The following is an 11,554-nucleotide window of genomic DNA, read 5'->3' as shown; positions in this document are numbered from 1 at the left end:
TCTGTGTTCTCCAGCTGACTGGTGGGTATTTTCAGCCCTTAATGCAAGACAATGCACAGAAACCACAGCAACTTGTGCTCCAAACTGCTCCAATGGGATCTGGCTGCAGACATGCCCGTGTTTTTGTGTCTTTTTATAGAGGGGGTGATGTCATGTGTGAGTATAATATTTTTTACATTCCTTTCCAAATACGGCATAATATTTACGGCTCTAAATGTGTTACAAACACTTTCATTTTGAATTATTGCTACTATACAGTCACAGTGTAATGTAATGCTATTGTTTGAAATGATGTTTCTTGTGGCATTGTGCAGCTCACTTAAGTTGGATGATCCATGAGCAGTTCCTTGTTAATGTAATTTAGTCTGTGTGTTTTTGCTGCTTCAGTGTTTTCTGCAGTGTCTAAAAGTTTGTTTTGCTTATGCTTTAGTTAAATGAGTAACACAGACACCTGTCTCCTCAGAATATCTCTCAACTCTGAGAGAGAGAGAGAGAGAGAGAGAGAGAGAGAGAGAGGTGTAGAAAGAGAGAGGGTTTTGGAGAGTTTAGAGGAAATCCCCCCATTCAAAAACCAGAGGAGCATCTATAAGCAGCTTCAGACCTCTGATGAAATCATGCAAACAAACACAACCGATACGATCTGCACCAAATCGTGAGTACTCAGCATGCTTCTGGATATATTTTAGTGAAAAAACATTCACAAAAATATGAGCTCCTACTTTTGGGTTGTTGTTTTTGGGTCAGAGTTTCAGTCTGTGGCCTGTGGTAGCCATATAGTAAATCTCATCCAATTCTTCTATTTAAAAAAAAAAAAAATAACAAAGTTTAATGAGAGAGTTTGACTGCAGTTTATGAGTGTGAACCCTGGTCTTCAGGACATGGATACTGTACTGGCCAAGTGGTGCTGGCAGAAATGAATCCTTATATAACGAAAATGTCTGCTTTATATTTAGATGAGAGTTATGTAGTTTTATATAGTATGTGCTTTATATTAGCTGAGAGTTTCATATGATAGTTTCAATGTTATTTGGTCTATAGCAGTGGTTCTCAGACTGCAGATCATGTACTTTGATCATTTGAGAACATCAATCCTAATTGACTCTATTTTGAGTGATTTAAGCACTTGACATAATGACACATTTAGATTAATAACAAGATTTCTGAAGTTGAGGTAAATTATGCTACTTTCCCCTTCCACTGATTAAACCCATACATCACAATAATTAGGTTGCAAGCATCGAGGGTGCGAAGGCACCTATTGTATCCGTTGGCGTTCTTAATATTATTCTTCCGTTTCCACTCTGGATGTCTATGGCAGCCCATAGAACCGCTTGTGGGAAAGTTATGAAATTTGGCACACAGTTAGAGGACAGTCTAAACTGTCACTATAGCAAATTTGGAGTCTCTAACTCAATCCCTCTAGTGCCACCACCTGTCCAAATTTTCACTCACGTTTATGCTATTAACATTTGAACTGTAAGGGCTAGAAACAAAACCTACAAAAATGAAAAACCTACTTTTTTGAGCTCCTCCTAGGCCGTTACTCCAATTTTCATGAAAATTGAACCAGATCATCTTCTGTCAAAAAGTTATGGAATTCAAGACGATTTCTTGAAATGTTTTCAAAAATGCATGAACAAATTTTACCTTGTGTTTTTACCTTACACTTGTGAAAATAGACATAAGGCTGTATCTCCACAATACTTTATCATATTCAGACCAAACTTGGTACATGTCATCACATGCATGACCTGAGGTTATATGCAGCATTTCGACACAGTGCCACCTACTGGTCCGGAGATACAAAAAATGGCTATTTTTGCTTATTTTATATTTTTTGTCCAAAAATCATAAATGTAGTCTCGTTAGATTTGGGGCATCATACCGAGACAAATGATATCCAATTTTGGCCAAATGGCCAACGGCCATTTTGAATTTTGTACAAAAATGCTGTATCTTTATGAATGCATTAGCGTGTCATTACAAAACTTGGTTTGGGTCATCAGCACAATACCCTGAAGGAGTCTGAGAAGTTTCAGGACCAGCGCCACCTAGTGGAGAAAAAAATTATTTATATGCTTATAACTTTGGATGTGATTGACTTATTTTCACAGGAGTCTTATGCTGCGTCCCAATTCGCCTACTTATACTACGCCCTAAAAGTATGTACTCTTTCTGTGAACAAAAAGTACTTACTTTTGAGTGTGTAGCAAAAGAGTAGACAAGCTTTGGGACATACTAACACGTCATACAATCGCGTCTTTTCTCTCTGTCGCATCCTGTCACCGTAAACTGGCCTGTCAATCATCTTACATCCTCCACATTTCATTTACTTAATTTCCTACCGTATCGGAGAGAAATGCAGCATGTTGATATGCAGTTGCGAGTCTTTCATGTGGAGAACTCTCCTCATATTAATGCATAATGATGCATTTAAAAGTTAATGGCCATTCGGATCTTTATAAAAGTCCACATTGGTATTTGCAGATGAAAAATAACACGGATAACATGTATAACAACAATATATATTTTCTATCAGGTTAAACTGATTATTAGTCACTCAAATCTCTCAGCGTCGATCGCGCGTATCCGCCATGTTTTGTAGTTTTTTAACACTTTTCACTCGTGTTTGTAGTTCTGAACTGAATCCTCGTCCAACGCGCAATGGGTTGTGGGCAATATTAGCCTTTATAGTGTGCACGGATCCACACTTCGAAAATCTACCGGAAATAGTAGACCATCCGGGGACTTTTGGCATACTCTTTTCAACATACTATGCTTTGGGACACACTTATTTTAAACTCACATACTATTTAGGATGGATAGTATGGACATTGGAACGCAGGGATATTGTTAGACTCCTGAATCCTTGCCTACTCCAACGATACCAAAGTTGCAAGGTTTCGCCTTATGGTTTGTGCAACATGGTGATTTAGCGCTTAAAAAACTTTTGCGAATATATTCGAAACTGTTAGTCCGATCGAGACGAAACCGAAATTTACGAAAAATTAATTAAAATTAATTCAAAATTTAAGACCCAAATATCAAAATTTTGATAGGAAATTGTAAAGAAATCAAAACAAAGTCATCCATGGGTCATTTTTATGATCTCATACATATAAATGTCTATAACTCCAAAACAAAATAAGATATTTTCACTAAATTTGACACACATGTATGGGGTCACTCTGAGGACACATAAACAAATTGGTGGGATTGTGCCTCTTGGTGGCGCTATAATGGAACAAAACACGAAATTGCAATTAACTCCAATACAGGATTATGATAAAAATGCTATATTTTATAAATGCATTGGTGTACCATTGTCGAAAGTAATAAACCAGTAAATATTTATTATTGACTGTATTTATGATTTTTCAGCTATTTTGCCTAAAATGATCTTAATAGGTCTTTAATTCCTCCCCGTTGCAGTTGTACTGATGGTCAGAGCCATGTTGGCATGACTTGTGTGCCTTCTTTGTGCTTGGCCCCATAATTGCTGCTTGCAGCTATATTTATATTTAAATGAATGAATGAATGAATGAAAGTTGTTGTATGTGTTATATGCATATTTTGTAAATATTTTGTATTTTTGTAAACAACATATGTCATAAAAATAAATATATATTAAATTATATTATAAAAATGAGTACATATTGTCATTTGGAAAAGTGCTGTGTAGACTTAAATTATTTTTTCCGCTATCAGGCTGGTTGCATTATCTGTCCTGCTTAAAATCAGAAATTATAAATAAAATATGGAACAAATAAAAACATCAATTTAATAAAATGTTTATATTTTTATTAGTCTACACTTGAGGGAACTATCTGTTGTACAACTTGTAAAAGATTTTTAATGGGAAAAAAGTACTGAAGGTATTACCATGAGAACCATATTCATGCAGTGATATTACCAGGTTACTCCTTTGCATGTGTCGGTGAAGTTTCTTTCACTATCAGTCAAGCTAAAATTGAACCGTTTGTTTGACTGTGGGAATGTGTCCCTCACATTGCCCTCCATAATCTTGTGTGACATGAGTGACAGACAGAAAGTGGCATGATGTATTTTCAGGTCAGGGTTCAGATCCTGCTGTAAACTCCCACAGCAGCGGGTGTTGAGATCTAAATGCGGTGCTGGCTTATCTGACCCTTGGAGAGCCAAATGTGTCAGGATACTGGACATTTATGGTTATCTAAGAATACACCACAGGTTTAGTCTTTTGTATATGCTCCATTACATCATCAACCACTAAATTATTTAGACTCACAGGAAACTCAATATGTTTTCAAACACATTTGCCAAGATTTATGGCTCTCACTACTTTTGGCATCATATATTTGTGATTATGCATGTATGAATAGTCAGATGTCACTTTAAGATGATAATATATGTGTGTTGGGTTGTAATGCAGGTCTCAAGTTGTTATGGACTATAATCTGAAAACTCTAAGAAATTACGAACATCTTGAACCGAATTACATGGAGGAACATGAAGATCCAAGAGATTACTGCTACGGTGAGCCTCTTTAATTCCATAATAAAATGTCATTATTATTAGACAAGTTATGCAAGTACACATGTGAAATGAGATTAATCCATAACACCATGAACACTATTATGTGTTAGATGATTGACAGTAATGATAAGTCATCTCTCTATAGGTGGGTATCACCCAGTTGAGGTGGGAGTTGTGTTTAATAAGAGATACAAGGTTCTGTCAAAGCTGGGTTGGGGTTATTTCTCTACTGTATGGCTCTGCATTGACCTCAGGTACTGAAACGTTGTGTTCGCACCACAGTATCTATGTGTTTCAGTGTACTGAAGCATATGTCCATGTGTTTCTTAAGTGTTCATGTTCGTGGTTTTGCAGGTCAGGCAGGCATGTGGCAGTGAAGGTGTTAAAGAGCGGAGCGGGATTCACTCAGGCTGGCCAAGATGAACTGACATTACTGCGATGTGTGAGTGTCTCTCGCTCTTTCTCTCTCTGGTTGTCTTTTTTTCTTTCACTGTGTGTGTGTACACCTCTTCCCTCTCTCCAGGCCAGTGGTCCCACAGCCCGTAACCCTCTTAAAAGACGTATAGTGCAATTACTGGATGAGTTTAAAATAGCTGGTGTGAACGGGATCCGTATCCTTTCTTAAAATGATGTATGTGAAATGAAGCATCACCCCATCTAACTTAAAATGTTCTAAGAACGTTTCGCTAATGTTCTCATTAAGTTTCTGAATATTCTCTTAATGAAGTTATAGCCATTCAAATTCTGGCTCTATTCTGACTCAAAAAACAAAACGATTAAGTAAAAAAACACAGATTGAGTCTGATTTCCACCCCTCTGAGGTCAAACTCTGGTTATTTATAGGTCTCGAGGAGCCTGTCCAAACGTGACCGACCCCAACCCTATCGACTCGGGCCTATTTTGATTCGAAAGAGCCCCTCAAGATTTAATATTGACCTGAGTTTGAAGGTCCTAGTTCAGAAAAGTTCCTAGCTGTGTTAAAATATATATACAGTATATATTTTTTTGTTTTGTTTTGTTATGCAAACTTGAATGGAACATTCCAGCTTGCTGATTTTGTAAACATTATGGGAATGAAACTACATTTGAATGTCCTCGGAATGTCTAAAAATAAATACCGGACATTAAACACTATTCATCACATAATTTCTCCTTTTCCTACATTTTAGACACAATTTTGCCACTTTGTCTATTTCCGCTCTGAGTAAACCACTGGGTGTGTCAGAGGAACACGCAGTGTTGTTTCGTTCCTAAATGAATCAGTATGTTTGAACAAATCAGTTGAGTAAGTAAATGATTTGAATGAATCATTAAAGTGTTAATTCACCCCAAAATGAAAATTATTCCATGATTTAGTCACCCTCAAGCCATCCTCAGAGTATATGACTACAAATGCTTGTAGTTACACTATATTGCCAAAAGTTTTGGGACGCCTGCCTTTACGTGCACGTCAACTTTAATGACATCCCATTCTTAATCCGTAGGGTTTAATATGGAGTTGGCCCACCCTTTGCAGCCTATAACAGCCTCAATTCTTCTGGGAAGGCTTTCCACAAGGTTTAGGAGTGTGTTTATGGGAATTTTTGACCATTCTTCTAGAAGCGCATTTGTGAGGTCAGGCAGTGATGTTGGCGAGAAGGTCTGGCTCACAGTCTCCGCTCTAATTCATCCCAAAGGTGTTCTGTCGGGTTGAGGTCAGGACTCTGTGCAGGCCAGTCAAGTTCCTCCACACCAAACTCACTCATCCGTGTCTTTATGGACCTTGCTTTGTGCACTGGTGCGCAGTCATGTTTGAACAGGAAGGAGCCATCCCCAAACTGTTCCCACAAAGTTGGGAGCATGAAATTGTCCAAAATGTCTTGGTATGCTGAAACATTAAGAGTTCCTTTCACTGGAACTAAGGGTTCAAGCCCAACCCCTGAAAAACAACCCCACACCATAATCCCCCTCCACCAAACTTGGCACAATGCAGTCAGGCAAGTACCGTTCTCCTGGCAACCACCAAACCCAGACTCGTCCATCGGATTCCCAGACAGAGAAGCGTGATTGGTCACTCCAGAAAACACGTCTCCACTGCGTCTCCACTGCTCTAGAGTCCAGTGACGGCGTGCTTTACTTCACTGCATCCGACGCTTTGCATTGCACTTGGTGATGTAAGGCTTGGATGCAGCTCCTCGGCCATGGAAACCCATTCCATGAAGCTCTCTACGCACTGTTCTTCAGATAATCTGAAGGCCACACCAAGTTTGGAGGTCTGTAACTATTGACTCTGCAGAAAGTTGGAGACTTCTGCGCACTGTGTGCCTGACCCCGCTCTGTGATTTTCATGGCCTACCACTTCATGCCTAAGTTGCTGTTTTTCCAAATTACTTCCACTTTGTTATGATACCACTAAATTTCCTTAGTAGTGAGGAAATTTCACAAATTGACATATTGCACAGGTGGCAACCTATCACAGTACCACTCTTGAATTCACTGAGCTCCTGAGAGCGACCCATTCTTGTAGGGTTGTATAAATTTAGTTTTGTGGGAAAGTTGGGTATACTTCATCTTTATATAATACAGCAATACATAACGAGCGTTATTAGTTGATTCTTGACCACTATGTAGATATTTGTTTGGTGTTGGAGCTGCTGGGGCCGGACTTGCGCTGTTGGCAGGTGTGTTTTGGTAGTCCAGGTCTCTCTCTCACCTGTGTTAAACACGTCATCACTCAGGTGAGACAGTTATGTGTAGAATTTAATTCTATATAAAGACCATAAATAAATCAGCATAAGACCTGAAAACTGTATCTGTCGCAGGTGCTTGAAGGTCTGGAATATCTTCACCACCACTGTAAGATCATTCACACAGACATCAAGCCTGAGAACATACTGCTGTGTCTCACGCCGCAGTCCCCGCCTCATCCTCAAGGGGGCGCACTACAAATGCACACTTCAGCAATACTTAAAACCACAATACTCCAGGATCCTGGTAAAGAATCATTAAACATATATGTAAAGTAAATCCATCACTGTAATGAATGTAACATGTAGTTAGTTTAGTGAGAAGGCTGACATCCTCTTCTTCTTTCATGTAGGAGCAGCTGGAAAACCTGGAAACATGGATAATATAACGGTGAAGATTGCAGACCTCGGCAGCTCATGTTGGGTGGTGCGACACATTCAGTGAATTCATATAATGCTTTTCTAAAGCTATGCAGACTGAATCTTGTGAAAGGATATTCTTGATGCACTGAATCAATTAATTAGAGCAAATAACTTGATACTGATTACCTGATTAGATTACCTAACCTCTTTTGTTGTTATTTTAGTACAAACACTTCTGTCAAGAGATCCAGACCAGACAGTATCGCTCTCTGGAGGTTCTTCTAGGCTCTGAATATGGTCCTCCAGCTGACATCTGGAGCGTGGCCTGCTTGGTGAGTCTAGCTGGAGACAGAAATTTCTAGAAGAAAATTCCTTCTTGAAGAAAATCTGGCTATGTTCAAACTGCAAGACTCTGATTTAATGCTCAGATCCAAATTGTTTTGTTGTTTGTTTGCATGTTCCCATTATTTTTTTAAATGTTGATTTCACATGATATCGGAATCAGAATAAATCTGCCTTCATGTGCTATCGGAATAATCGTAAATATGAGTTTCCTAATTAAAGATCGGACATGAGCGCCCTTTTCAAGTCATGTTTACCACTGGGAGGCTCGGGGATCATTTTGATACTTAAGTTCCCGAGATGGACGGGCCAACATGGTGGAAGGGAGAGCGATTGCTGTTGTCACTGCTATTCTTTATTAGCTTTTTCTACAACGGCTACATCACCTTGTCTTGCCGTTAAAGCAGAGTATATTTATATACACGATCAGGCATAACATTATGAGCACTGACAGGTGACACTGATTATCTCTTCATCACGGCACCTGTTAGTGGGTGAGCTATATTAGATAATTTTGTCCTCAAAGTTTATGTGTTAGAAGTAGAAAAATGGGCAAGCGTAAGGATTTGAGCGAGTTTGAAAAGGACCAAATTGTGATGGCTAGACGACTGGGTCAGAGCATCTCCAAAACTGCAGCTCTTGTGGGGTGTTCCCGGTCTGCAGTGGTCAGTATCTATCAAAAGTGCTCCAAGGAAGGAACAGTGGTGAACCGGCGACAGGGTCATGGGCGACCAAGGTGGGGAGCGAAGGCTGGCCCGTGTGGTCCGATCCAACAGATGAGCTACTGTAGCTCATATTGCTCAAGAAGTTAATGCTGGTTCTGATAGAAAGGTGTCAGAATACACAGTGCATCACAGTTTGTTGCGTATGGAGCTGCATAGCTGCAGACCAGTCAGGGTGCCCATGCTGACCCCTGTCCACCGCCGAAAGAGCCAACAGTGACACGTGAGCATCAGAACTGGACCACGGAGCAATGGAAAAAGGTGGCCTGGTCTGATGAATCATGTTTTCTTTTACATCACATGGATGGCCGGGTCCGTGTGCATCTCTTACCTGGGGAACACATGGCACCAGGATGCACTATGGGAAGAAGGCAAGCCGGCGGAGGCAGTGTGATGCTTTGGGCAATGTTCTGCTGGGAAACCTTGGGTCCTGCCATCCATGTGGATGTTACTTTGACACGTACCTAAGCATTGTTGCAGACCATGTACACCCTTTCATGGAAACGGTATTCCCGGGGGGCTGTGGCCTCTTTCAGCAGGATAATGCTCCTGACACAAAGCAAAAATGGTTCAGGAGTGGTTTGAGGAGCACAACAACGAGTTTGAGGTGTTGACTTGGCCTCCAAATTCCCCAGATCTCAATCTAATCGAGCATCTGTGGGATGTGCTGAACAAACAAGTCCAATCCATGGAGGATCCACCTCACAACTTACAGGACTTAAAGGATCTTCTGCTAACATCTTGGTGCAGATACCACAGCACACCTTCAGGGGTCTAGAGGAGTCCATGCCTCGACGGGTCAGGGCTGTTTTGGCAGAAAAAGGGGGAAACAACACAATATTAGGAAGGTGCTCATAATGTTATGCCTGATCGGTGTATAAGAATAATCATTTGAAGCATATTGTATGTTTTATACACAGTGAAAATAGTCTGTATTTGACTGAAATTCCATAATTGGCAGCAAGCTGAATCTATATAGTGGGGTGAATGTTAATGTGGTTGTCAATGAATGGGACGCTAAATATCATTTTGACTTTCGGCATGAATAAACCTGGTGGCCTCAATGATTCCCGTCCTTTCCGACAACAAATGCAACAAGCTCATAATCATGACTTCAAAAGTGGGACGTAGGAAATATTCTGATAACACGTGAAGGTGGCATAACTTTGCTGCGACTGCCATATTCACTCAGTGACCAAACAACTATCGGTATTGAACTAACCCTTTAAAAATCTTTGGAATGACTCTCATTAGCACAAAATAGTGAGAAAAGTTGATCTACAGTGAGGTAAAAGTCGCATGAATTCTGATATGACAGTGGGTGACTGAGGTCGCATAGCAAAACACCTGACCACACATATGGAAGTGGCCCAAATCACAATCGAAAGGGTCAGGGCCTCATTTATCAAACGTGCTTATGCTGAGATTTGATAGAGTACGCGTATGCTAAAATCTACATCAACGTTCATATTTACAAAAAATGGACTTTGATGTGGAAAAGTGCGTATCACTTTAAACATTGCTAAATATCATCCAAAAGCTGTCATCATGTATTGATCATGTTTATTATTAATATTATTGTCTTTTGTAGTTTTATGCCATATTTAATGAAAATTGTGTTGATTACATTAAAAAAAGTGCTGCAGTTTTGCTGCATTAGAATGATAAAATATAAAAAATACTATATTTTAAATTTTAATATTATAACTCTATGATTAATCACTTATTTTGTATTTATTAATATTATTTTGCACCAGGCATTTGAGCTTGCCACCGGTGATTCCTTATTTGAACCCAAAGCAGGGCAGAATTTCTCCTTAGAGGAAGGTAAGCCATTTAAACGCCACCCTCAATATTTTTATTAGAAGAGTGTAGATTTTTGGTGTTGATCGTTTCTATTGTTTGTAGACCACCTGGCTCATATTATTGAGCTCCTGGGAAAGATCCCAGTGTCAGTGGCTCTGTCTGGGAAATATTCCTATGAGTATTTCAACCGCAAGGGTGAGTAGAACACTAGATTAGTCTTTCCCAAGTTATCTTAGTGGGATTTGTCAAATTCATCAGTTTAATGCAAGAGTGATTTGTATGTTTATTACCGAACTGTTCACTTGTGTTCGTTATTGCACAGGTGACCTGCTGCGAATTGCTGTCCTCCGTCCATGGGGGCTGTATGAAGTGCTGGTGGAGAAATACCACTTTCTCCTCAGAGAGGCGTCACTTTTCTCTGATTTCCTTTTGCAAATGTTGAACTTCCTGCCAGAGCGGAGGGCCACCGCAGCTCAGTGCCTCAAACATCCCTGGCTAAAACTCTGAGCCTTTCTGGCTTCTTATACTTGACACTCTATTGTGCACTAGGTCACCATAAGATTTTCTGTCCATGTTCATGCATGTTTTCTGTATGCCGAATGAAAAGGTCATGCTTTCATTTTTCCAAATGGGGCTTAAATGAATATTTCACGCAAAAATTACAATTCGGTCATCATTTATTCATTCTTATGCTGTTCCAAACCTGTATGACGTTCTTTCATACATAAATAAATGATGAAAGAATGTCATTTTTGTGTGTGTGTATTGTCTCTTTAAATAAGGATGGCTAGGTGTGTAACATATGTGACCCTGGACCACAAAACCAGTCACAGGGGGCAATTTTTTGAATAAATAGGCTTTCCATTGATGTGTGGTTTGTTAGGATAGGGCAATATTTGGCCGAGATACAACTATTTGAGAATCTGAGAGTGCAAAAATATAAAAATATTAAAGTTGTCCAAATGAAGTCCTTAGCAACGCATATCCACTCACAAAAATAACATTTTTGATATATTTACAGCAGGAAATTTACAAAATATCTTCATGGAACATGATCTTTACTTAATATCCTAATGACTT

General features: G+C 39.5%; 1 protein-coding gene across 2 annotated transcripts; it reads left to right on the top strand.

The window, feature by feature from the left end:
- The first annotated feature begins 416 nt into the window (after positions 1-416).
- si:ch211-220i18.4 (SRSF protein kinase 3) lies at positions 417-11,396 on the top strand. 2 transcript variants are annotated; one of them, XM_048179149.1, is made up of 12 exons: positions 420-652; positions 4,412-4,515; positions 4,661-4,769; positions 4,870-4,957; positions 5,039-5,126; positions 7,126-7,232; positions 7,317-7,488; positions 7,595-7,668; positions 7,829-7,936; positions 10,426-10,495; positions 10,577-10,669; positions 10,797-11,396. In XM_048179149.1, exons 1-12 carry the CDS (start codon positions 435-437, stop codon positions 10,979-10,981), a joined length of 1,416 nt encoding a protein of 471 aa, XP_048035106.1. In that variant the 5' UTR covers positions 420-434; the 3' UTR covers positions 10,982-11,396. The 2 variants fall into 2 exon arrangements, with proteins under 2 accessions (XP_048035105.1, XP_048035106.1); XM_048179148.1 differs by having other exon boundaries at positions 417-652; positions 4,870-5,126.
- The last annotated feature ends 158 nt before the right edge of the window (positions 11,397-11,554 follow it).

This window comes from Megalobrama amblycephala, linkage group LG24 (genome assembly GCF_018812025.1).
Source record: "Megalobrama amblycephala isolate DHTTF-2021 linkage group LG24, ASM1881202v1, whole genome shotgun sequence".
NCBI lineage: Eukaryota > Metazoa > Chordata > Actinopteri > Cypriniformes > Xenocyprididae > Megalobrama > Megalobrama amblycephala.
Note: the sequence above shows the minus strand (reverse complement) of the source record. Positions and strands in the feature narration are given on the sequence as shown.